At 41.4% G+C, this 26162-nt stretch overlaps 4 protein-coding genes and 1 non-coding gene across 9 annotated transcripts in view; 4 read left to right on the forward strand and 1 right to left on the reverse strand.

The window, feature by feature from the left end:
• LOC143474989 (regulator of G-protein signaling 20-like) overlaps positions 1–9891 on the forward strand; it is a 28820-nt gene extending 18929 nt beyond the window's left edge. Inside the window, exons 2-7 of one of the 4 annotated variants that reach the window (XM_076972682.1) lie at positions 2539–3401; positions 6250–6400; positions 7341–7531; positions 8124–8204; positions 8422–8656; positions 8942–9891. In XM_076972682.1, coding sequence (XP_076828797.1) covers positions 7344–7531; positions 8124–8204; positions 8422–8656; positions 8942–9136 — 699 coding nt within the window. In that variant the 5' untranslated portion in view covers positions 2539–3401; positions 6250–6400; positions 7341–7343 and the 3' untranslated portion in view covers positions 9137–9891. Of the gene's footprint in view, positions 1–2538; positions 6401–7340; positions 7532–8123; positions 8205–8421; positions 8657–8941 lie in introns of all 4 variants that reach the window. The other 3 variants (XM_076972684.1, XM_076972683.1, XM_076972681.1) reach the window with 3 other exon arrangements.
• On the reverse strand, positions 9518–13184 carry lypla1 (lysophospholipase 1). Of its 2 annotated transcripts, none has more exons than XM_076972685.1 (9): positions 12798–13184; positions 12690–12721; positions 12493–12558; positions 12339–12386; positions 12185–12255; positions 12027–12100; positions 11800–11901; positions 11427–11600; positions 9518–11320 (listed from the first exon to the last, which is right to left on the reverse strand). In XM_076972685.1, the coding sequence occupies exons 1-9, from the start codon at positions 12864–12866 to the stop codon at positions 11267–11269; spliced, it is 690 nt and encodes a 229-aa protein (XP_076828800.1). In that variant the 5' UTR covers positions 12867–13184; the 3' UTR covers positions 9518–11266. The 2 variants fall into 2 exon arrangements, with proteins under 2 accessions (XP_076828800.1, XP_076828801.1); XM_076972686.1 differs by having other exon boundaries at positions 12493–12584.
• A 432-nt stretch (positions 13185–13616) lies between these two features.
• Positions 13617–13688, forward strand: trnaa-ugc (transfer RNA alanine (anticodon UGC)). The gene has a single exon. It is a non-coding gene; the product is annotated as a tRNA-Ala (tRNA).
• Positions 13689–15505: 1817 nt separating this feature from the next.
• mrpl15 (mitochondrial ribosomal protein L15) lies at positions 15506–18452 on the forward strand. The gene is made up of 5 exons (XM_076973423.1): positions 15506–15702; positions 16631–16788; positions 17102–17267; positions 17494–17617; positions 18002–18452. The coding sequence occupies exons 1-5, from the start codon at positions 15598–15600 to the stop codon at positions 18337–18339; spliced, it is 891 nt and encodes a 296-aa protein (XP_076829538.1). The 5' UTR covers positions 15506–15597; the 3' UTR covers positions 18340–18452.
• A 6225-nt stretch (positions 18453–24677) lies between these two features.
• On the forward strand, positions 24678–25933 carry sox32 (SRY-box transcription factor 32). The gene is made up of 2 exons (XM_076973351.1): positions 24678–24990; positions 25252–25933. The coding sequence occupies exons 1-2, from the start codon at positions 24678–24680 to the stop codon at positions 25875–25877; spliced, it is 939 nt and encodes a 312-aa protein (XP_076829466.1). The 3' UTR covers positions 25878–25933.
• The last annotated feature ends 229 nt before the right edge of the window (positions 25934–26162 follow it).

Consider the following 26162-nt stretch of genomic DNA (forward strand, 5'->3'; position numbering starts at 1 on the left):
AGTGATGAAGTACAGACATATTGGTAAGAGATGTTTTGTGCATCAGCAGATACTGGTGTGCTAACACCATTGCCAGTAAACCAAGGAAGGAGATAGAGAGGGAGAGTGAGAGAGTTGGAGATGGGTGGTGGTTGGGGTGGTGTAATGTTGACTTATGTTGCTCAGTACCCCAATACACCTCTCTCTCTCTCTCTCTCTCTCTCTCTCTCTCTCTCACTCTCTCTCCCTCCCCCCCTCCCTCCATCCCTCCTTCAAGCCGTATTCCCTTGCTTGTAATTTGCCGTTGAATGGAGTCTAGAGTAGAATGGGCCTATGAATAACTGCCTGCATCTCAGGCATAAACAGAACACAATAATTTGATGCTAAATCTCGATTCTGTCATTTTAAGTGGCTGACTAAAGATTTAATGACACATGCGCAATCAAAAACATAACTCAGAAAGAATGGAAAATAGACAACATGTCAAGATGCTCTATATAACAGGCAGCTTTCACTACCTGATGTGGCATTTGATAAATTCTATGTATGAACATAATTTTAAACCCAATCTGCTAGTAAGTGGCCAGAACGTCAGCTGGTTTTAGATTCTGAAAAAATAGGATCTTCTAAACACTATCAAGACAACTCTGTAACCACAAGGCAGCAAGCGTGAATAGAGTGGAACATGAGATTCTTGAATATCTTGATACGAGAAAATGAGATATTAGTGTTAGTGCTCGTGTATGGGCTCCTCACATTCTGGTTTATTGGAATGTTGTCACACGTCCTGCAAGCCATGATTCTCCACCATGATGGTGGTTCTTCCACCAGCCTCTGACCACACCAGTCTAAGACTACATCTCCCAGCATCCCTCTGCCAGCAGCCTGCCCATCACTCCACTCTGATCCACAAATCATAGCTACCTTCTCTGTTCCGCCTCCCCCGACAGCTGATCATCCTCCTGAACGTTGTCATTCCTACCTATATGGCCCATTGGTATCCATTATGTCCTTGTGAAGTATTGCCATAGCTCCAGTGTGCATGCAAGGTGTATTACCCTCCCCCAGCCTGTCTGTGTACTGATATTAGTGCTTGCCTTTGTCCCTTCTGGCTTGTTGGTCTGTCTGGACAGTTGTCTCTGGTATTGGACCTTGGACTGTTTCTACGATATTCTTCTCATCTGTCCTATAAGTTTTGCTTGCTCACCTGGCTATTGTCTTTAGTTCAAACTTTTAAATATATTTAGCCCACTCTGTGAGGGTCTGAGTATTATCTCCAGAGCTACAATAAATGATATTCATCTTGTTTTTCAGTACTTAACATTGTTCAAAACTACTGATCTAAGCATATACACAAAGAACAGTACTGAATTCCAGTGTTTATGTAAGTTTAACTGGATACAAATTTATCCTGTTATCCAGACAATTTATAGTTCCACACTATATGTTCACTTACTCAACTGTCTTCTTATTATTCATGCACTAGATGTCAGAAACCACAGTGCCATCACAGTGCATTGAATAATAAAGGAAAAAGTGTGAAAAATATGGGGAGATGGTTGAAGAGTAGAGGAGAGAGGTGGAGAGATGGGGAGAGAGGTGGAGAGATTTGGAGAGAGGTGGAGATTGGGTGGCAACAGAGGCAGAGAGAGGGGGAGAGAGGTGGAAAGAGGGGGAGAGAGGGGGAGTTCTGACAGGTCATTAGCCCTGTTTCAGTCCTTCTCCCTATGCTCTCAGTCACTCTCTGCGTGTTGCTGTCTGGCGAGCATGGGCCCTCCTACTCCCTTGCTAAGGAACTGCTGATGTAAAGGAGAAATTAATGAGCTTTAAGTGAGTCTTTGAGGAGCCACTACTGCACAATTAGTGACTAACTTCCCATTAGAGGCAGACTTGCACATCTATAAAGCTATTCGCTGCCTTGAGTGTACCTTTCATGTGTCAAGAAACCTTTTGAAAAATAACTACTGGATGTCATGAGATATGTTTGTTCAGTTGTCCTGTGTAATTTCCGTAATAGGTTCATAGTTTCATCTAAATGCTAATGACTTGAGGTTTACGTTGTTTTCCTGTTTATCTGTTCAGTCAGACAGAAAGGAATGAAAGTCTCACTTACCTTTAAAGTGCAAGTGTATTTATTTTATGACACTCATCTTCACTCGAATTGGGACAGGATGGATACAGCTTTAGCAAGTCATTCACCCCATCAGTTTATGTTTACATATTTTATATATACGTGTGTGTGTGTTTGTGTGTGTGTGTGTGTGTGTGCGCACGTGTGTGTGTGCATGTGTGTGTGTAGAGTGAGAGAGAGAGAGAGAGAGAGAGAGAGAGAGAGAGAGAGAGAGAGAGAGACATGAGTCATATTATTTCAGCCGGTGCTTTCACCCAGGGGAACACACTCTACCATGAAATTGAGAACAGAGGAATGGAAGAATTCAGTTTGAACGATACTAAGCAGGTGCATGTGTGTGTGTGTGTGTGTGTGTGTGTGTGTGTGTGTGTGTGTGTGTGTGTGTGTGTGTGTGTGTGTGTGTGTGTGTATTTTGCTCATTTAAACAGAATACATTCGCTGGACACAACACACTACCATGCAGCCAATGAAATTAAACCTGTCGGCTGTGAAGCCGGATCTAGAGAAACCCAGAGAGCATTTCAATGCCAGGTGGCTCTGACACTAGTGACATGATCTGTATGATCCGTGTGATGCTGTACTGGGCTTTCATGCTTTGGTCATCGTGATGCCGCAGGTCCGAAGCCTGGACCATTGCAGCTTTGGGGACTGCAGGGCTTATCTGGATCATCTGCTGCTTGTCCATATCGCTCTCCTCTGACCCTGATGAAGACGAAGCCTGAAGAGGAAACCATGGAGAGAGGCACCTGCTTCACTGACACACTTCTGATAGAAAAGGGGAGTCCCCGATGGACCCAAAACAAACTAATTACCTGCTGCCTGGTCCTTCATTACTTCATTGTTTATAATCTGATACTTCATCTTTCCATGTATAAAATGTTTGCTCCACTATCTACTTCACTTTAAAAAGATACTATGCATAGCCGTAATCTAGATTACTTTAACTGCATCATTAGCTAAATATTATAATCATAATTCGGCCTAACACAAAAATGTGTGATCTGCAAAACTGGAGACGTACTATTTAGCATCTGTGGCCGGAGGTAAGAAGGGTATCAGAACTGGTCAGGGTCTCAGGGAGGGGGGTGTGGGGGGCGATTAGGGTCGTTCGTATGGGTTTTCACTGCCTGCATATTGTACCTAGTCGAGCATTTGGTAGTCTGTTTCAAACACATTACCTTCAAATCTTACCTTCAAATTATTTTCTGTAGTAGAGAGTAAAAACCCCTGGGACACCATGACACCGAACTGAACTGAGTGGAGAAGATAAAAAAGATGAAAGGTGAAATATGTAAGTCTTTTAGCTCCCAGTTATATTGTAAAGCTGCGTTTCAAGCTGTCCAGATGAAAATGCTTGAGAGATTGGCTTTCTTGGAACAGCTGAAATCGCTTACACATCTTTGCTGAGGTTGATAAATGAGATTGCAGATGTGATATGGTTTTATGGATTTGTTTTAATCAGTGTGAGCAAACTGAACTTACTATTGTCCAGACATAAAGCCTTGCCCAGGCACATCTGCATGTTTAATACTACAGCTATATTGCCTTTGGTATAATCCTATAACTAAACTTAATCCTGAGCCTAACCTGACCTGAACTAGAAGCCCATCCCTAAAATTCTGCAACCAACCTCACCCTTAAATGGAGGTTATAATAATAATAATAATAATAATATGTTTATTTTATATAGCACCTTTCACAAACCCAAGGTCGCTGTACACACATGAAAAGGGGAAAATACAGGGCTTAGAGAGAGCGGAAATATCGAGAAAAGAGGAAAGTCTTGAGTTGAGTTTTGAAAGTAGAGAGAGAGTCAGAGGAGCGAATAGAGGGAGGTAACGAATTCCAGAGGGTGGGGGCAGCAACATTGAATGATCTGCCACCCATAGTAGAGAGTCTGTGTCGTGGGACGGAGAGCAAACCTAGGTTAGAGGACCTGAGCTGACGTGATGAGATATGGAGGTGGAGAAAGTTGGAGAGATAGGAGGGTGCAAGAGCATGTAGAGATTTGGTTATGAAGTGTATGGGCTGTTTATAATCTAACGTACCCAAAGAGGATGGGTTCTCTCTGGAGTTTTGGTCCTCCCATGGTTTCATCATTAATCAGCCCAGGGAGTTTTTCCTTGGCTTGCTCATTAGGGATATATAGACCCAAACATTTGTAAAGCTTCTCTGTGTAAAGGTATACTATAAAACGTGCTATATACATATATTTGACTTTGACTTTAAAAATAATGTGAAAATGGCCCATTTAGGTTTAAAAGTGCTCTCCACTCAGGAATTTACACACAACAGTAATTTATTTGTAGGGATGTTCCTGACTTAGCCCTAATTTGTAATTTAGTCTAATTTGTAAAAAATCTCATTAAGATTTATGCATAAATTGCATTCAGATTAATTTAGCTTTAGAATTTTCAATTTAGAGTCTTGTTTCTTCTTCGTGTCAGAACAACAGTATTCATGCAGAGACATATAAACTACAAGTTTTGGTTAAACAGCAAAAATGCCCCTAGACTTGCTAGGGTAAGGGCACCTTTCTAGAAACAGTGCTAGTGCCCTCTAGCGGTGATGCAGCACGACTTAATAGACAAACGTGGAGTTAAAGATTGTCCAACAATGGAAAGCTCATTGTTTTTCTTCATTTTGCCGATGAAAATGAACTTTTAATGTAAATATTAGGGACATATATGCATTAATTTCGGCCTATAAAAGGTCTGATAATCAATCCTTTGATGCTGTGAGTTTATGAGCAAAATGAAATGAGACAGAGCTCATTTCTAAATAGCTCAAAAATCACTGCCCAGTTACAAAAACAAAAAAAGTATTTGACCCGATCAATCATTAGACCTACGAACTGCACCATGATGGGTGCCAATACAAATATGGATCCACAAGTACACATTCACTGGGAGATATAATGCAGCTTTTGGCTTTCTCCAAATGACATCAGGACATTTTACTAGCTTTTATTGCTCACTGGTCCAGGATTTTGTGGACATTGAAAACATGTGTTTTCTTAAAATGCCGGTGTAAGTCATCAATCGGCACCACTTCCTTTGATTTCCTGTTTCATCACTTTCGTGACTTTAAGACTCACCAATTTTACTCATTTTTTAAAATCTGTGTTTATCTTAGAATATCTTGGAATTGTTTTTCCATCATGTTGCCTCATGCTGTGCCCGTATTTGAACAACGTCTCAGAGCATGTTACTAAACAAAGGGCAGTGTAGCTTAGCAAAAGGCCTTCACATTTTTTTAGATTTACAACTTCATTTACTCTTTTAGGGAAACTATGGAGTTTGGAACACAAGACACGCGTTTTTGGAATACAAGAAGACACAGGCGTTTTGTTGGGCCAATCAAACAATACGAACAAAAGCCCTAGCATTTAATATTAATTCATAACTCGAGTTACAAGAAATGCTTCATTATGTATTAATTAATAACATATTCCTTACGTTTTTAATGAATATTCGTATGTTCTAACGTTATGCTCACCACAAATAATCTTACGTTATGCCCACCATCCAGAGAGGTACTAGTCATTAAGCATACACACTTATTAACGGGTTTAATATGCCACAGGCGGGAATCGTCACAGGCTAGTCGACTAACGTCACAATCTGTGTACCTAGAATCATTCTGATGTGAGCCTAGTAACTTTAGAATGATATTAAGAGGCTAAAACGGACTTTTGAAATGCATCGTCCATAGGCCTACAGCTCGTCAGGGCTTTTTTCAATGGTTATCTAAAACGTTCCACGTATACTTATTAAATCCCATATTTAATCCGTGAGCCAGAAATTCCCAGTCAAGATTATTAATGTATCTTGGTTAAAGTGTTCTCTGTTCGTGCTTAGCACTCTTTTCCTTGTAATTATAAATATGATCACGTCACTTGTGGACGTCATGTGTCATACATACCCTATGACCAAGCGTTTTTAATTGTTTTTCCCCTGTAAAATACTGAAATTTATTTCATGTAGACAGTTATGTTTTGTCTAGTCATATTGCACATTAAAAAACGTATGGTTCAATAATACTGGTAAATGTTTAAGAATGGTATAAAATCTAAATATGTTTGGCAAAATGTACGCTATTTGGTAGGAAAGGACCTCGTCACACATCTGTTTTGTCAGGTCGGTGCGGCGCGTCAGAAGAGAGCGCATCCAAACGAGAACCAGACGCGCGCATGCGCATGGAGATCAGTAGCTGGACGAAAGCGCAGAGGTGATGGGCGTGTAAACTGCGCGCCAGGAATAATCCACACCGGGCACCAATGGTAATACGGTGAGTAATTCTAAAATGTACCAAATTAATGGAATTAGACTATTCAGAAACCGGATGCTTCTGTTAGTATTTTTGACGTACATATATTATTTCTGAAAATACATTCTCGCGCCCACGGCTTGACAAATTCCTCAGGCTGCGCTCGAGGATGCTGTTGAACGAAACGCCGATAATCGTTGCCGTTTCGCACGAATGCAGTGTATTGAAATAATATTGGCTTCAAGTGTCGGAACGACAAAGGCTAGGAAACTGAAACGACCGCAAGTAAATAACATTTGGTTACTGACCAACGCTTCTGTTATGCCTACAGGGCTATAGTTTAATTTATAGCTAAAGCCTAAAGTGATGGCCATTTTATATATGATAACTTAATATGGTTTATTGTTTTTAATTAAATGGTATTTCAAAGAAAAAATGTGTTTGTGTTTGGATATGGCTTTCTTCACTTTTAAGACTGATTTAAGCGCAAAACTTTTGCCAAAATCACATCTCTTTGCTGCATTGTTTCATTGGGCTACATAATGAAAATGTACTTCGTGTTGGTTCGAAAGGGACATGAATGTCAGAGATACTTTACTGTTTTGTAGTGGTGTACTCAGGTGCCGTGCTGTAATTGATCTCAACGGATTCTAGTTATTGCTACGTTCCTGTTGTGTATTGTGGTATTCGGGCCTCCTTCCTGAGAAGTCCCGGCGGATAGCTGCTTAAATTAATTAAGAATGTTACAGCATTCAATGATCCTCCGCTGAATTAGCGTTAATTGTGTTACGTGCACCCGTATGTCTGTGTGCAGTTAGACATTAGTCATGTAATAAAGTAATGGCCTGTGTTGGCTGGTAAATGCTTCTATGTTGCGTAGGCCACACGTGACTGTTTTCTCAGCATTTTGTTTTAACCTTTTCCGATATAACGGGTGATAAACGCTAACTTCGTGCCGTAGCTCATGGGGTCAGAGCGGGTGGAGATGGGGAAACGTCCGCCGCAGGAGGCCGGAAATGCCGCCCAGACGCGGATCATCGCGCCTTCCAACACGCACGTGCGTGACAGCGTGAACACACACGCGCTCGGCTGGCTGAACGCGCCCCCGAACGCCTGCTGCTTCTGCTGGTGTTGCTGCTGCAGCTGTTCCTGGTGAGCGCGCGCACAAACCATTCCGTTCTATTCTGGACAAAATTCCGGTGTCCTTTAAAATTCTCACGCAGTGCAGTACAAGTGAAAGACAGGCACAGGAATCGTGTTCAGCTCTTTGAACCTGGAGGTGCACAGAGTCAGGATGAAATTAGTTTATACACAACGTAAACAAAATCAGAGCTAGTGAATGCAAGCTTGTCAAGCAGGCAAAATTGAACTGTCACTGCATAGAGTCAAACCAACCGAACTGATGATTTCTGAATGGCAGTAATTTTCCATAGTTATGTTTTTTGTATGCAGAATATTGTCCATGGGGCTTTGGGTTTAATGTGTATGCACTCATTGTATATACCTTATTGTAGGCTATACTTGTACTGTGAGCCTGTGTTGTTATGTGAGTGTGCGTGTTGGGGAGGGAGTCGTGGATTGGATGCAGGTGTACTGGGAGTCTTCATTAATCTTAAGGGACCACACTCATGCACAGACCTTTATACACACCGGAACCCTGCATCCACTCACACACGAGCAACTATAAGCATTACATCCTTCTGGAACAGAAAATAACAAATGTCTCCTCATTATGTGTGTATAGCCTTACTGTGCGGGCTTCCAAGGATGAAAAGAATCAGGAAAGGATGTGTGAAAAACAAATGGAGCCTGAGGTGGAGGAACCGTAAGTACATTACCATTCCAGGTTATATTTATTACTCCACATATATGAATATGAATGTAGTTCTTTATTATTCATGTTTAAAGAAATCAAGGTGTCCATCTGAGGATAACGGTGACATTTTTACATAATGAGCCTATGTAAATCAGTGTAATAGTCGCATATGATGGTTAAATCAGAAATGGAAGGCAGTGCTTAATGAATGCGGCGTTCCTTGCAGACCTGGTCCCACCCTAGACGAGGCCCGTCTGTGGGCACAGTCGTTCGAGCACTTGATTAAGAGCGCGCGCGGCCGCGACCACTTCCGACAGTTTCTCAAGACCGAGTTCAGCGAGGAGAACCTGCTGTTCTGGCTGGCTTGTGAGGAGCTGAAGAAAGAGACCAACAGAACTGTGGTGGAACAGACTGTTAAGCAAATATATGAAGACTACATCTCTATACTGTCACCAAGAGAGGTACAGCTTGCATACATGCAAATGCAAATAGTGAAAAATTATGTGGGAGAGTCTGTCTATAAACATGAACGTGTTTTGTAGCCAATGATCAGAAATATGTTTCACGTGCTTGAAGTTCATGGCCATGAATCAAGAGATGCATGTATGCAATCCCAGTATAGACGAGCACACAAACCGATAGTGGTGAAGGACAACTGGACTCATAATGGGAACGCAGTGTTTCACGGGGACAACAACATTACTTCCTTTACATTTGCCACCTGTCCTGTGTTTGTGTGTAATTAGGTGAGCCTGGACTCTCGCGTGCGAGACGTGATAAACAAAAACATGATGGAGCCAACATCGCAAACCTTCGACGACGCGCAGCAGCAGATATACACGCTGATGCAGCGAGACTCCTACCCACGCTACATGAACTCAAGCATGTACGCCGAGCTGATGAAGAACCTGGAGACCCCTGACCCGCCCAGCGAGTCTTAACACGTGTACCCGTGTGCTACAATGAACACAGCTTAACACTTATTAGCACACACGTCAACGAAAGCCTAGAACAACCTGTTGGCCAGTAAACCCATCCAACACAATGCAGTCAAAACCTTTATAAAATGTCAGAATATTAAAACTGCTCTACACCTAGACAGCTCTGCATCAGGCTAAACTTGGAAACATTGACAAGCTCTACACATTCCCACTTTACCACGACCCTATGTACTGTAATAAGGTTCTCATGTATTTTTATAACACTTTGAGTCCACAAAATTATTAGATATTGGTTGAAAAGGGAAATTGTAGTATTGTGCTTTGGTGTTAGGGATTCAGAGATGATATGAAGATATATTAATATTTTTTTTCCTGCCACACTTGTGCATAGAGCACTGAAATGGCAGCCTCATACTTGTGCCTTGCTATAAATATAGAGAACCTGGATTAGAATATAGATGTTCTTAATATAAAGTTCACTACAAATCAAGGTGCTTTCAATTATATTAGAAAAGAGAAACTTATGAATACATATTAAACAGATTTACATATCTATCTGTCACACACATACACAGATACATTAAAGCAGAACTGAAATAGATCTATGGACCAAACTCAGATTTTTGATCTTATATTTATGACATCATGCATGTTTTTGAAGTTCAGAGAATGCGTTTGATACATTCACTTGTGAATACGGGTTTGACTGTATGAAGAGAGGTAAATCAATAATAAAGCACAAACATTTGCCAGTGTTTCTGTGTTGATGGTTTGATGAAGCCAGTGTGAGTGCAGGCCAGAGGGGGAGTGGGGAGGGGGGATAACCGGGCCCCAGCACGGAACCAGCAAACCGTGACTAGTGTGAGTACACCCTTAGTAGACTAGAATTTCTGAAAACTCCAGGCCACTAGGTGTCAGTATAATTACTTTCATAACGTGAAGAGGAATCATTGGGAAATTTAAGAGATCCAACCACCGTCTGTAAAAAGAGCTCAGTATTTTCAAGCATCCCACATTGGAAAAAAGGTACAGTTCAAAGATCAAAAGGTGCAGAACACAATGGCAACAACAGCGGCTCATGCATTTTGTCACCAAATGTGTTATGTCGTTTCCACTTGTAATTGAATGCGTTACGCATGCGTTGGGGCAACTACAATTTAACAGAAATGGGAGCTCATCAAACAATCACTGAATGTACAGGCTGCATATGACAAACCATTTCATTGACTAACTGGTAAAGCTACATTTACATGGGTTCGTTTATTTCAGTTACGTTTGTACATACTTGTAATACCCATTCAGAATTTGCAGGTCCACATTAAAAGATCAGAGAGCCCAGGTTAGAGCATACACTTCTTGCTTTAATGGCTGCTGTGTTTTTTTTTTTGTTTTTTATTTTTTATAACTACTCTCCAATTCAGTGTAGAACAGCTTTGTACACCACAAATAACTAGTACGCAGACACTACTGTACACACTGTAGTACTACACACTAGTTCAGCTACACAAGTGTAGGAACAAACAAGGCCACGATTTTCACTTCTGTTCTTGTTTTAAATGGCATTGTAGGTGTGCTAGCATGCAGGATTTCTTTATAAATGCAACAAACTGCTGAGTAATAGGCCAGAATACATAAACATGTATCTCAAGGCATTTCACACAAAACTGAAACTCTGTCGTGGCATCCTTTCATGTCTTTTATTCATGATATCACCCCCCCCACCCCCCCCCACTGTTGTATAATCAAATGACTTTATTTGCTAATGCCCTACAGTCCTGACTGCTGTGTTACATGAGCCCTACAGTAGTCACAGAAACTCTTTTTGACAGGTGACATGTCTATGGCAACCAAACCTTAGCCTGAGCAAGTTTTCAATGTCACAAGGTCAAAAGTTACTATGGCAACGGTGTTCGTGGCTGGGGGTTTTAAAGTCACAGAGGTCCTGCATAAGTCCAGTATAGTCCAGTATGGTTACTGTCAAGTAAACTAAGATTTTTACTACCATCAGGATTAGTTCAAGTTGAGGTTTGGGTGTGTTCAGCTGCATGTAGTACAATCAAATGAAGAAATAGCAGCTACAGAGAGCTTGACCTTATTGATCAGTACAAATCATCAATTAGACATTACTGATTAGTCAATTGGAGGAAGCTGCTTCTCAATGAATTGTTTTATATCCATCATTTCCTGTTGAGTGAAACGGAAAAGAAAAGGTTTTGTTTTTAAAACTTCCAAATATGCTCCTCATTTTTTAAAAACATCAAAGTATACGATGAACAGGCATGAGGCAGACCTCTGGGCAGGCACTGTGGGTCACCCTGGGGTATGTTGTGAAAGTGACGCTGTTGGGGTTGAGCATGGTCTTAAGTTTCTCCACTGTAAGACAGCCAAAGATCAGAGGAACCAGAGGATCTGCCTCCCCATGACACTGTAGAACGGGTAGTTCCTTATTACTGCCAAGGACTGACTATAGAAACAGAAAGATGGACAGAGAGGAAGACACAGAGAGAGAGCGTGCAATTCAGAGACAGCACACAGGTTTACATACAAGCTACATTAAAAAATGAAAAGCATCAAAAATAACTCCTCTATTCACTAGTATCAGAGAAGGAAGGACCATTACACACACATATACAGCTACACACAATATGTACCATAGGCTGTACCTTAGAGAGCGTATTCCTGAGGGGCAGCCAGCAGCTCAGAGCAACAACACCTGCAAGTTTCTGATGAGTAGTGAGTGCTGTATAAAGAGAAAGTGCACCACCCTACACACACAAAGACATTATAAGAAACAATTTACTAATAATTAAAAGCACACCCCAGCACTGTAATGCATGTATATATGTGTGTAAAAGATTTCAAAGACACAACATTCACTAAGAATCCTCACCTGAGAAAAGCCACCAAGTAAAATCCGGTGAGATGGAATTCCATTCTTTACCTCCTGATCAATCAGCGCTTTTACTGCAGTAATTAATAGACATTAAAGGTGTTCATAAGCCACCCAGCACATTTATAACCACATTTAACTAAACAAGATGAACATACTGTTCTCTGCAGCTTTTTTGATCCCTGTCTCATCCTCCTCTGCGTCTGGACTCAGTCCGATGATGTCAAACCTGAGTCATGTCACAGTTTTATGACCTCAGATACAACATCTAAGGAATTTGGATAAAAATCCTAACACATAACGGAGACTCACCAGGAGGGCATTGCCATGTTCATGTTGAGCGTGACTGGCATGACCGGTCTGGCACAATGAATGAAGACAGAAAAAAGAATGAGGGTGGCATGTATATCAAACATAGGACAGGCTGCATGAATGCTAATAATTGTGGAATGTACATTGTACATACGCATGAGGGCAAATGTACTTCACGTGAGGGGTCCTGATTCCAGCCATAGCTTCAGCCCAACCATGCCTGATTGAAATGAGAGTAATCGATAACTAAACAAGGGACACAATGTAAAAAAAAAATCTTTAATTAATGTAATGCTGCACTGTTGTGAACTTCAAACACCTATGAAGTTTAGTCAGGTGTGTGTTGCTCACCCTGTGTCTCCCAGGCCATGGAGGAAGATCACCTGTAAACCCAAAAGAGTGGCTATGTCATTATCCTGTTTACATCTGTGCTTTACATACCTTGGTACTGTAACTTACCGCCGCTGTAGCTTTGCGGGCAGCGGGGACAATCGCGGGAAGCGGTGCTGACATATTATTACCACACATGCAATGAACTGTTGGTTGGCATTCAATAAAGACAAATGGAGGTTGAACACCTAGCTAACTATATAGCTACCAAGCGGTGACCACGGCTACTGATACAGCCTGTCTGTGTCCACAGCACGTTATGACCGTAAGAAGAAACAAGACCACATCGGTCACCGATAATATAATGCAAGATTCGTAGACTGACAGCTTTCTGATTAACGTGTCTTCAGTTAATGGAGTTTAAAAAGACAGGCTAATCAAAAAGCATACAAGACCCTTCACGTTAATCTCCGGTATTAACAGGATAGCAGGTCTCAGTCCAGATGATCGTCTTCCTCACTATGAGGCATAGACCGTGCATGATTGAAGTAGCTGATCCTGGATCAGCGCTCCACCATAATCAACAACTCCGGTATTGACAGCGGAAGTCCCGCCTGTGCTCCGATCTCTCTCTGCTATTGGTTTAACAGCTACGTCGGTTTGCTACAACAGCCTTTGAGTGTATTTGCAACAAGGTAGCTGCAATGAGTATGTAAAACTGAACCGTCAAATGTTACCTTCATCGCTCATGTACATTTTGTACAGTGGATACAGTCATGGGGCATAGTGTATGTTAACTTTAGAGATAAGAGATAGATACAGATATATATATATATATATATATATATATATATATATATATATATATATATATATATATATATATATATATATATATATATATATATACAAATACGAGGTAGAAACATCTGACACTCTTGTCCACAAGGGGATGTAGCTCAGTGGTAGAGCGCATGCTTTGCATGTATGAGGCCCCGGGTTCAATCCCCGGCATCTCCAGATTTATGTATTTTCGAGAGGATAATGGCAAAGACAGCCACAGAAAACTAGTAAACAGACATTCTGCTATCCACGCGATTTTGAATGGCTTTGCAATTATGTGCAACAAATGTGTTAATTCAGAAATTTTTACCATCGAGCAACAACTTTTTTCACCTAGCATGCTGTTATGATTGTATACGGTTACTTTACGTGCAATGCTTAGATGCATTTCAGTGTGTATTTTCAGACGTTACTATACTATCTAAAAGTTTAAATGTGTACTCTATTATCAGACGTTACTGTCCTATCTAAATGTTTAAATGTGTACTCTATTTTCAGACATTACTACAACCCCTCGCAATAATAAGTAAATGCTACTTTTATTGAGCAAGCACAAGGAGAAAAATATGGAATCATTGAATTCTGAGGAAAAAAATATGGAATCATGAAAAACAGATAAAAGATCATTCAAAATACATCACTAGTATTTAGTTGCACCACCTTTGGCTTTTATTACGGCTTGCAGTCTGAGGCGCATGGACTTGATGAGTGACAAACAGTATTCTTCATCAATTTGGTGCCAACTCTCTGATACCAGTTGCCAGATCAGCTTTGCAGGCCGGAGTCTACTTGTGGACCATTGTTTAAATTGGGTTGAGATCTGGACTATTTGCAGGCCATGACATCGACTGAATGTGTCTTTCTCCAAGGAATGCCTTCACTGTTTTTGCCCTGTGGCACGATGCATTGTCATCTTGGAAAATTATTTAATCATCTTCAAACATCTGTTCAATTGAAGGGATGAGAAAACTGTCCAAAATATCAATGTAAACTTGTGCATTGATAGAAGAATTAACCACAGTCATCTCCCCAGTGCCTTTGCCTGACATGCAGCCCCATATCATCAAGGACTGTGGACATTTGGTTGTTTTGTTCAGGCAGTCCTCTTTATAAATCTCACTGGAACGGCACCAAACAAAAGTTCCAGCATCATCACCTTGTCCAATGCAGATTCTTGACTCATCACTGAAGATAACTTTCATCCACATCCACAGTCCATGATTGCCTCTCCTTAGCCCATTGCAGTCTAGTTCTTTTCTGTTTAGGTGTCAATGATGGTTTTCTTTTAGCTTTCCTGTATTGAAATCCCATTTCCTTTAGGTGATTTCTTATGGTTCGGTCACATACATTGGCTCCAGCTTCCTCCCATTTATGCTTCATCTGTTTAGTTGTACTTTTTCAGTTTTAAATTCTTTGTCTACCAGTACACTTGGCTTTAACAACCATTCCATGCTGTCTGTATTTGGTCCATATCTTGGATAGAGCTGACAGTGAACAGCTCACATCTTTAGCAACCATGCGTGAAGTTACCTTCTTCAAGAAGTTTCACAATCTTTTGTTTCAAGAGACATTTCTCTTGTTGGGGTCATGGTTCTACTCCACTTCGTTCAGCAGCCCTCCAAGGTGTCATGACTGCAGGTTTTTACTGCAGACTAAAGAACAGCTCTAATCTGAGGCAGGTGTTGATTTAGGAGAAGGAAATTGACTGGATGTGTCCTTATTTTTTACTAAGAATTGAGTGATTCCATATTTTTTTCCTCAGAATTGAGTGATTCCATATTTTCCCCTGTGCTTGCTCAATAAAAGTAACATTTACTTTGTTTCCACAATGGTTTTTTATTTTTTATTTTAGTGTTTCTGAAAGCCAACAAGTTGCACTTTGGAATGACCCTATTATTGTATGATGCTTTTGATCCGAGTTTGTTCTACAGAATAAAATGTCTGAATGAGTGCTCATCCCAGACTGGTGATTCCACTATCTGCCAGAGCGTGTACACTATCTAGATGTTTTTCCGGTGCGCTGTACCACGTGTGTGTCCGCCATACTTGCCCTTGAAAGTCGGCTAGCAAATGAAAAGTAAAGCAAATGTCTGTGTCTAAGACTATCGGTGGGAAAACTGTAGATATTGTGAAAAATTTGCCACGGATAACATTAGCCAATCTTCGACCAAATCCTGGTGCAAGGAAAAATGTAAGTTCAAGCGATGATCCCTTTAGTCTAAAAAAAAACGGTTACCTTTTTAGCTAGCTAGCTATTCAAAACCAACAGATACAGGTTTCAGTTAGCTAGCTAGCTTACAATATTTACAACGTACGCTGTAGCTATCAAAATGTGCATTCTAAAAAGGGCATTTATTCATTACGTTTTAGCTTTAAATTTGGGTCAGAAGACCACCAATTCAATCATACACATGGGTTATCCTTGCTAGTCCATCTGCGCTGTCAGGCAGTGGTAAGATGAATTGTGACTAGCTAGTTAGCCAAATGTAATCATGTTTGCCACTTGCAGATTCAGGAATAGGCACTTAATCTCTTATACACATACTCCGAGATTTAATACCCTCCCTACCCCAGCCCATTATCTGTATTTTAAGACCTAATAATTCGTTTCCAGTAATGTATCTTCTTTATGTCTTATAGTTTAGGGTTTCTGATATATCTATGCTACTATCTAGGATGAATTCTGTGAAAAGATGCAAAGCACTTTGTAAATCGCTGCAAAATGCCCTTTATGTAAAATGTAAATGTCTCATATTGACCGGTCATTTAATGTCCAGTATACGAATTTGATGTTCCTTACTAAAACAAGGCAGTTTTGTCAAAGCATAAACATCATTATTCTTTGTGTAATAGTATAGTGTGTGTGTATAAATAATGTGGGTGTGTGTGTGTGTGTGTATAAATAATGTGGGTGTGTGTGTGTGTGTGTGTGTGTGTGTGTGTGTGTGTGTGTGTGTGTGTGTGTGTGTGTGTGTGTATGTATATATATATGCGTGTGTGTGTATGTGTGTATGTATATATATATATATATATATATATATACACACACACACACACATACCCTGAAATGTTGCCATGCAAAAGTATGGCGTCTGCACTGATTTAATGTCCTTCCACAGGAGAAGCGGCGGGGACGTGGCATGCATGGTGGCAATCGGAGCGGGAGGGGTCATAAAGGTCAACGACAGCGTGGTAACCGCCCCCGCCTGGGCTTTGAAGGAGGACAGACCCCTTTCTACCTGATTATTCCTAAATATGGCTACAACGAGGGACAGAGGTAGGATTAAAAGCCATGCTGCTTCCTAGGGCTGCAGAGTGTGGACAACTGACTATTTGAGATTATAGCAAATAAGAATTTCCGAGTAACTTGACATGCATATTGCCCAGAGTTGCACAAAAACGTGTCTTGCACAGAACTGTTGCTCACTGGGGTGTAAATAATGTTCAGTTTGTGCTCTTGTGATTCCATTTTTTCGCTGTTCTAATCTCTCTCGCTCTCTCACTCTCTCTCTCTCTCTCTCTCTCGCTCTGTGTGAGTGTGTGTGTGTGTGTGTGTGTGTGTGTGTGTGTGTGTGTGTGTGTGTTGTCAGCCGACGACCGCAGTACCCACCACTGTCTCTGCGGAGGTTGCAGTATTTGATAGATGTGGGCCGTCTGGACCCCTCTCAGCCCATAGACCTCACCCAGCTGGTCAACAGTAGAGGGATTACCATCCAGCCTCTAAAACGCGACTACGGAGTCCATCTAGTAGATGAGGTGTGTGGTGGAGAGGGAGGATGACTTGAAAAGGCAGATGATCACAGAATGTTTCACTCATTCTTCATCACCAAGCTGGTGTATGCACTGAGTCAGACTGTCCAGAGGGGGGCAGCATTAGTCACATTTTATGTCACCCTTCTAGATCTATTAGGTTCTCTTCCTTTTGACTTAATATGTCTTTCTCTGTGTTTTCTGTGTTTGTGTGTGTGCACATCTGTTCAAGGGAGCTGATATATTCTGTGCTAAGGTGAATCTTGAGGTCCAGCTTGCATCTGAAGCATCTATTGCTGCAGTGGAACGTAATGGTGGTGTAATCACAACCAGCTACTATGACCCTCGCAGCTTACGTGAGTGAAGACCCATAGATTCACACTCTTCTATATCAGCAATGATATAAGCATAGTACAGGGTGTATAGACTTCCTCATTATTCATGAGATTACTGGCCTTTGGTCACTACCTCAGGCCTGTTCCGGAATAATCTCTACAGGTTTTCTGCTCTAACCCCGCAAAGCGTCATTCACAAGTAACCACACATCTTCACTGAACTTTAATGAAGCTCACACTTCACACATCTTTAATGAAATCAGTCTTTCTGCAGGACTGGCTCCCAAAAAACCCTGCAGACACAGGGACTTGCCTGATATTTACTTAAAGGCTTTTTGTAAACGTTAACTGTTCGTTTGCGATTCCCAGTCAGTCAGGCTAACTATTTTGTGTGTTTTGCTGCAGAGATCCTCATCAAACCGGTACCGTTTTTCATGACTGGCCAACCACTACCCAAGCGAATGTTTCCTGGTGAAGACCTTCTCCTGTACTACACCGACGCTAATAACCGAGGTTACCTCGCCAGCCCAGAGAAGGTTCAGGCTGCCCGGCAAGCGCTGGCACAAAAGTACGGCTACACTTTACCAGACGCTTCATTGGAAACAGTGTGCAAAATGTTGGCAGAGCGGAAGGACCCCCGACAGATATTTTTTGGTTTGTCACCGGGCTGGGTAGTGAACATGGCAGAAAGAAAGATCCTGAAACCCACCGACAAGGACTTGTTGGAGTACTATAGTTCATAACGTTCCATGTAACTCATTCACACACAGTGTCAATTTTGTTGAATAATCCTTGAATGTGTAAATATGTATTATTATTTACATTCACTAGTAATAAATATTTCACTGATCTTTGACTAGGCCTGTTGAATGTGAACACACAATGTCCACACGATCACACATTATGTATGGCTGGTTTTTTTTTTTACTATTATTTGCATATGTGACATTTCTTAATGGTTAAAAAATGATGCGTATCTCGCCGAAAAATTTGTGGGGAAGCAATGTTGAGAGCAGGTGAGCGGGAAATGGGAAAAATAAGAACTATTAGGGTCTGAAAACAGGAACCAGCTGCAGTGGTCTGGGTCTGTTTTGTGTGTGTATGTGGAACGACGAGGCAAGCGGCGGCGAGCGTGGTCTTACTCATCTACAGCTGTATCCTGGCCTCCGCCTTCAGTCGGCACTGAACTACGCTATTCGATTAAATTTCGATTCGAATGTCCAGAATTCCTAAGTGTTTGCGAAATCAGAAGGGAACGTCAAAAGTATTGGCACATATCCTGCATATTTTCAGGAGTATTACGACGGCTTCATAAAATGCTCTCGGGCGTAGCGCAGTAACCTACTGGACACATTCTTTGGATTCTGTCCGAATACCATCAGATTTACTTTAGAAGTAACGGAATAATGGTTATATATGTCATAGTTCGCCAAACCTAATAAAACGTAGCCTACCTGACTAATCATTAGACATAATCTGACGCGCCTTGTCTAGTTGCATCTACAAAACAACTGGTACCTAATATACTATACTTTGCTCGAGAAGATCATTATTGACACTATAAACTAATATTTATATTTTAGATGTTTTCAGTCTGCCTACATTGTTTAAGCGTTACGTTTAGGCATCAGTAAATAAAAAAATTACTTCAAACTTTATTAAAGCCGCGGCATATAGGATAGATTACATATATCGGTTAATTTTGTAAGAGAACATAAATCATTCTGCAAATATGTTTCATTATTGTCCATTTGTAGGGTCACTACCGTCTATATATAGCGCATGCTTGCAGATATTGTCATAAGGGACACGGCCTCAGCCTGCTGCTGTGCTGACTTATCGAAGGAAGCACATGTTTGTGTTATGTGTGTCTGTGTGACCGAGGAGAGATGTTGCGTAAACCTAATAATTCTCCTTTTTTATACCCTTTAACAGGACGCGGATTTCGGCTGAATGTTCAGTAATACTGAAAAAAACGAAAGCTTTATGGCCGTAGAAGTTTTTCAAACAAAAATCAGTATTTTCATATCAAATGTTGAGATTAATCAGTGTAATTTTATTTTTTGTCGTAAACCCGTGCATTTGTGTGAATATCAGTCTACAATATGAGGCCTTGAGGTGAAAGCGCGGGTTATACGAGGGTGGGTCACGCGCTTGATGGAGTGTTTTCCTGCCGCCAATAATAAACTGACTCGGCGCGAGGAGATATTTACATGGCCAGAAAAGGGCAGGAAAAGCGCCCCGAATCCTTTCAGCAAAACTCTCTAAATAAATCAAAATCTCAGGAAAGCGAGTCTACAATCACTGTTTATGAGCGAACACCAGCGCTTATCTTCAAAGCAGCAGAGAGGGGAGTTTGAATGCGCTGTGAGACTGACAATACTAACCCACATTCGCGTGTACGTGCGTACGGGCGCGCGCGCGCGCGTGCGTTCGTGTGAGAGTGAAAAAGTCATCTGAGCGCGGGTTTGCAGGTCTATTACCTGTGACTTCAACTATACAGTTATTTGATAAGGTAAATTGCAAAATAAAGGTATACGCTATAGATCATATCATAGGCAACAAAAATAATAATTTTGCACGGGTTCCGACGTGGAGAAACTAACAAGACAGTATAGGGTTTGATTAAAGTCTTTGTGCCATGTAATACTGATCTGTCTCAGTGGGTCATCTTTTGCTTTATTTATGTAGCTTAATTAGATCTAAGAACAGAAGCTTGACTCAATAATTGAGTAAAAGGTTTTGAAACAAATCTTGGGATTTTGAGTTGCCTTGTTTAGGCTATCTGAAACAAACACTATATAGTCTCTTACCTGCATAAAAATAGTTAATTTACTAACCAATTCAAGTTTATAAAGCTGTGTTCATGTAGACAAAGTAATCCCCAAATAATCAAATGTACTTTTTTCATGAAATACAACTTTCACTAAAAGAATGCAATACAACAAATATACAGTAATTTAATAGGAAATCCCCTCAAGAATGGCAATAAAAGTGTGTCTGTGTGTGAGGGATGCCTCTGTATGCTTATGTGTTAAGATCAGGGCTGAATACAGTGCAGTAGCCTGCTGTGACATACAGTAGTGGATCACAGTTGGTTGAGAGGTGAACAATAGTTTCAGGAGGGCCAGTGCCTGATAATGCCACCTTATCACATGCTCAAACCAGAATACAATTCCGCATTAGCACTGAATGCTAGTGAGTTATAAATCCTAAACTGTTCCAGGACTGCACCTACAGCTGAGGCTGCAAGAATGGAATTAAGTGAAGGGTCAGTGGGAGGTCTTCTGTGAGCCTGAATAAGGAAATGCTCTTTATACTGAGTCAGTGGTTTATTATTCAGGGTATGAGGTATTTTTCATTTCATACTTCATGGACAGTCAATCACCCCACCCCATTCCTTTGGGAGTTTAGAAATTTAGAAATTACAAAATTAGTTCAGATTTCGATACATTGTTCACCTTTCAGGTATGTGTGTTTGTGTGTAGCTTTATTATGTACTTTAGGAGGTGGGGTGTCATTGTGTTTCTCTAATGAGGACTCTGCGAGAGCACAGTGCCCCAGGGGTCTTGTAATCCTCAGTGTGTGTGTGTGTGTGTGTGTGTGTGTGTGTGCGCGCGTGTGCATGCATGCATGTGTCTGGGTCTGTGTGTCTGTGTGTTTGTGTCTTACAGACTAGACTCCTGTTTGAGGAGGGGGCGTGGGCCAATACACTCAGGCTGTGTTCATACTCACCTGCTTATCAGGTGGAGAAAAACAGGGAGAGAAGACGAAGCGAATACTGTCTGTTTACCTACCTGATTCCACTACCTGCTGACACAATCACAATGCTGCAGTGATACAAACACAATGCCCATTTAATGCAGCACTATATGGAAGTGCTGTAGTATCTCACACACACACACACACACACATAGACTGCATGTGATAAAGCTGTCTACGGAAATGTGACACTACATATGGCATTAAACAAACTGTGTCCCTTCTTTTAGTTTCCTCCAGACTTACAAGCAACCTGGCACACAGACCATGGCTTTTCACATCTGAAGAAGTTTGTAAGGCCGGTCTTTAATAATACACACACTCTGGATCTACACACATTACACAAACAGATAAAATCAGGCAGCTTGTAAATATAAAACATCCCTCGAAAAAGTCTGTTATTGCTGTAAGCTCACACAGACGTTGTCTCCACACTCTCTGAGTGTACAGTCAAACCATCCAGTCAGAACCAGCCCGGTTATTCACTCCTTATTATCCAGTGTGTAAATCCAACCAGCTCTGTCAGACCCAGTATTTCCAGACCGTATCCCAGTAAGAGTGATCTCTAAGGCAGGTATGAGTAGTAGGCTCTCCAGAGCTCCTACCAGACTCTGGCTCTGTTCTGTTCTGACACTGTTCTGCTCAGTCACATATATGACTGCTGTCCAATACAATGGAACATTGTGTTCAAGACAATCCCCATTCACACACCACAGAGGCCATTCAATAACACACAATCCAGCTCTGGATTACCACATTCCAAATGATTTGAGCCAACAGTCAACATACGCACATGCACAAACACCACACACACACACACACACACACACACACACACACACACACACACACACACAAACCTATGTGAGTGTGTGTGTGCATTTGTGTGTTACTGCATAATATTTATTATCATATTTTATTAATTGTAATTGTATATCAAGGTGCATTCATCAGATATATTATTCTATATTAATGTATATAATTGTGTATCTCAACATACTTACTAGATACAATTTGATCGAAGTTATATTCTTAATAGCAGCAATCTTTGCTCAAAGAGTCCACGATATTTGCTGGATCTGCGAAAGTGTCTACCGAAACTAACATTATTCTAGTCACGCTGAGCTGCTGGTACTAATTAACTAACCCCATTATCGCTCTTAACGGCAGCGCGCGGCATGCGCTCGCTTTCACGCTCATATGTGGATTCCAATCTTAAATTCAACAGCACGTGAACAAGCCTAGTTTTCAGATGAAAAGGGAATCATTTATTAGTGTAAACACGCATTAGGACAGTGAAAGAATGTGTATTGGTCTACTGACATTTCCCCTCTTTCGTATGTAAAATCCTACAACATAAGAAGTGAATTCACATTTGGGAAATGTAGGCCTATAAGACTGGTTGGAGGACGTTTGGATTTTTGATGATTTCTTTACCAGCAAGACACTAAACTTTGATCATACGTTTCATCATCAGTGTGCATGTAATAACATTGTACAATATTGTTGGCTTCATCAACGAATCCTTCAAATGACTAGTCAAAGAATCAAACCATATTATTTATTGGATGTAGGCCTACATCGACATTTTAATCATCCCACCTATTTGACGTAATGCACATTTCAGTTCAGAAATCTAACCTTTTGCTGTTAATTGTGGCACAAAAGAACAGTAGACTACACCACTGATGAGTTTAATTCTTATGTCTGTTCTCACTGTGACGACTTCTAATGTAGTTACGTGGGCTCTTCTTTAAAGCTCTTTACGGCATTCCATCATAATCATTACTGCTGATCGAAGATCAAATTAGCCTCCAATTAACAAATACTCAATCATCTGAGTCTCGAGAACTCGATGATAAAGTCGCTCCGCATCAATTCGATTACCCGCAGTATCATTAGACTGTCTAACATGTATTATTCCTAAATCGTATCGATTAACGCACACTCGTCTCTGCATTGTCAGAGGGGAACAGGTTTCGCTGCGCCGACGCGCAGACATGGGGCCAGACCGTAAGATAAAAATCTAACCCTGATGACTCCAGTCATTGAATTAACTGTGAAGCCAGTTCTGAATGGATGACTGTGTTTGATCAAGGTGTCAACGCGGTCCATGATTCTATTATGGCTGCCATAGCTTACCAAATCGGAGTCTCACACGAGAGCAACAGGTGCACTAGACAAACCTAAAGCACTTTTTATCTTTTTCCGTCCTGTGCTGTATTATCCTTGTGTGTAGTGCTCTTGACGCATCATAGTTTTTCGGAACTTCTAAATAAAAAAGTGTAAATGCAGAGAAACAGACTCGTTATTAGCTCGTTGTTTCAAGGGAGACCCGTCACTACATTTAGGCTCAGAACTCGAATATTTTCGCCACCGCCAGCACCGTGTACTCCCCAAGGAAAACGTGCACTAACCCGCTGTCCAGGCCCCAGTTTCCTTCCCACATTTCCACGCGCAATCGTATCGTTAGCGGTATAACATTTACACATGCTTCTTACGTCTCAGTCAACCCAGCATCACAAACATGGAATTACGTACGTTTATAACGGAATATATAGGCTACATGTTATGAACTGTATTCTGTGATCGTGTCCTAGTTAACAGTCAAACGCAAGTTCTACTGAAACCCTGCGTGGCACCAGACGTGGTGTGAATTTACACTGAACATGAACTCGTCTGTGGGACTGACAACTAGCAACTGATGCATAGAAACTATACATTAAAATACTTGAACTGTTTGTTCTTGGTTAAAATGAGCGTATTGAAAGTCCATGAAAAGGAGGTAAAAAGTTTAAAATACGAACAGCCAAAATAATTTGTTTGTAAATGACGTAGGCCTGCGTTAGCAACGTCATTGAACGGTCACTGTAAAGGGGTTTAAAATAGGTTGACGCCACAAGCCCAACAGAGGCAGTAACAATAAAAAATACATACAGTCCTTGAATAGCCTTCTTTTAAGTATTTCTAATAAAAATAATAATACATGCGGTAGAGTATTATTTTTGTTGATTGATTTGCAATCGTCGAAGTTAATTTGACTACTGTCAAGCGATCGTATGTAAATTGGACGTCATCTACACAAAACACTCTGAAATTTTGTTCGGGTTATAAAGGATTTTGTCTTTAATTTCGAGTTTGATTTTAATGCTCGGTCTCGGATTGTAGGTCGACCACGAGTTTGAGAGTTATCACTTAGGTGGGAAACCTGTCAAGCTTCACACCTTTAATCCACTCCTCTGTCCGCCCATTGGTCCGCGCGCCGCTTAAAGTCACTCTGGACCTCTGGGGTCGACACAGGGGAATTTTTAAGGCAATCATGTACTTTGACAGAATGCTTCCTAGTCTCGAGATGGGAGCGATGAAAGAGATGCTTGAGAAAGAACAGTGTTATTACGCGCCACCTAAGCAGCACGAGCCTTCTTTGACGGCACGCTCCCCCGTCTCACGGCCTTCAAGCCCGTTGTCGGTGGAGTCTGAGCTGAGCTGCTCAAGCCCGGAAGCCAAACCTACGACGGAGACGCGCGTGAGAAGACCCTTGAACGCCTTTATCATCTGGACGAAAGAAGAACGTAGACGTCTCGCGCAGCTTAACCCTGACCTGGAGAATACTGACCTCAGTAAAATACTTGGTAAGCACGCACACACGCACGCACACACGCACGCACGCACACACACACACACACACACACACACACACACACACACGCACACACACACACACACACACACATACACACACACACAGAGTTTGAAGACTTAGATATCCAACATGTGTTTGTTGATAAACATGCAGGTTGATAAATCTATTGATCTGATCAGCAGTGTGCTAGTGAAATGTATTATTAGTATTAAACATGGTAGTTAAGCTCTTGTGCTCTATCTCTTCACAGGTAAAACATGGAAAGCTATGTCTCTGGCTGAGAAGCGTCCTTACATGCAAGAGGCAGAGAGACTGAGGGTCCAGCACACCATCGACCACCCCAACTACAAGTACCGCCCCCGCCGACGCAAGACCACCAGGCGTGGCAGCAAGACCCCTCCAAGCGAAAGCACTGCCTCCTCCAACCTCCACCTCAGCTACATGCTTCAAAACCAAAGCCTCCAGTATCCATACACACATTCACACACATACACACACGCTCTCTCCAACCCATACACACACACACCTGGCCTGACTTTCCCGGGTCACCCCACTCCCCAGAACGGAGCCACATATCCAAGCGAAGGGGCGATGTTCTCTGATGGAGCAGGGTACATGAACTCTTCCTTCACGTACCCGCAGCAAGCCATGTGCTCAACAGAATCCCAGCCGTACTACAGTTCCCAGCATGCAGTGCAGCAGAGGGGAGAGCCTCGGGACTGGCGAAGGACAGAGGTGTGCGCATGTGTGCTGTGCTCTGGAGGACCATCACTAGAGTTTTACCTGGAGCAGGTCCGGGTGGACATGTTAGACCAGCTGGACCGCAGTGAGTTTGATCAGTACCTCAATCCCCTCCAGCCTAAAGAACAACACTGATAATAAATAGCACAAACTGACCACAAATCAGATGTCCCTTCACTGCTCCACCTCAACTGAAGATATATTGCCTAAGGTCAAATCACAAACTTTTTTTGTTGCTGCTAAAAATAGTTTTTTTTAAACCATGTAATTATGAATCATATTTATTTATGTCATGTAGTGGCGGCTGCATTGAGAAATAAATTAATGTAGATCATTGTACTTTTGAAATGTATATTTATTACTTGGAGATGCTATAAATAAAGGTTAAATATAATCCTGTGCTGTTCACTGAATAATTTT

This window comes from Brachyhypopomus gauderio, chromosome 14 (genome assembly GCF_052324685.1).
Source record: "Brachyhypopomus gauderio isolate BG-103 chromosome 14, BGAUD_0.2, whole genome shotgun sequence".
Lineage (NCBI taxonomy): Eukaryota > Metazoa > Chordata > Actinopteri > Gymnotiformes > Hypopomidae > Brachyhypopomus > Brachyhypopomus gauderio.

Coding starts and splice junctions, on each gene's coding strand:
- sox32 (XM_076973351.1), top strand. CDS start 24,678: ATGTACTTTGACAGAATGCTTCCTAGTCTCGAGATGGGAGCGATGAAA. Junction 24,991..25,251: donor TGACCTCAGTAAAATACTTG/GTAAGCACGCAC, acceptor ATCTCTTCACAG/GTAAAACATGGAAAGCTATG.
- lypla1 (XM_076972685.1), bottom strand. CDS start 12,866: ATGTGTGGTAATAATATGTCAGCACCGCTTCCCGCGATTGTCCCCGCT. Junction 11,902..12,026: donor TACTTGGTGGCTTTTCTCAG/GTGAGGATTCTT, acceptor TTGTGTGTGTAG/GGTGGTGCACTTTCTCTTTA. Junction 11,601..11,799: donor TCAGGAATACGCTCTCTAAG/GTACAGCCTATG, acceptor CTGTTTCTATAG/TCAGTCCTTGGCAGTAATAA.
- mrpl15 (XM_076973423.1), top strand. CDS start 15,598: ATGTCTGTGTCTAAGACTATCGGTGGGAAAACTGTAGATATTGTGAAA. Junction 17,268..17,493: donor GAGTCCATCTAGTAGATGAG/GTGTGTGGTGGA, acceptor CATCTGTTCAAG/GGAGCTGATATATTCTGTGC. Junction 17,618..18,001: donor CTATGACCCTCGCAGCTTAC/GTGAGTGAAGAC, acceptor GTTTTGCTGCAG/AGATCCTCATCAAACCGGTA.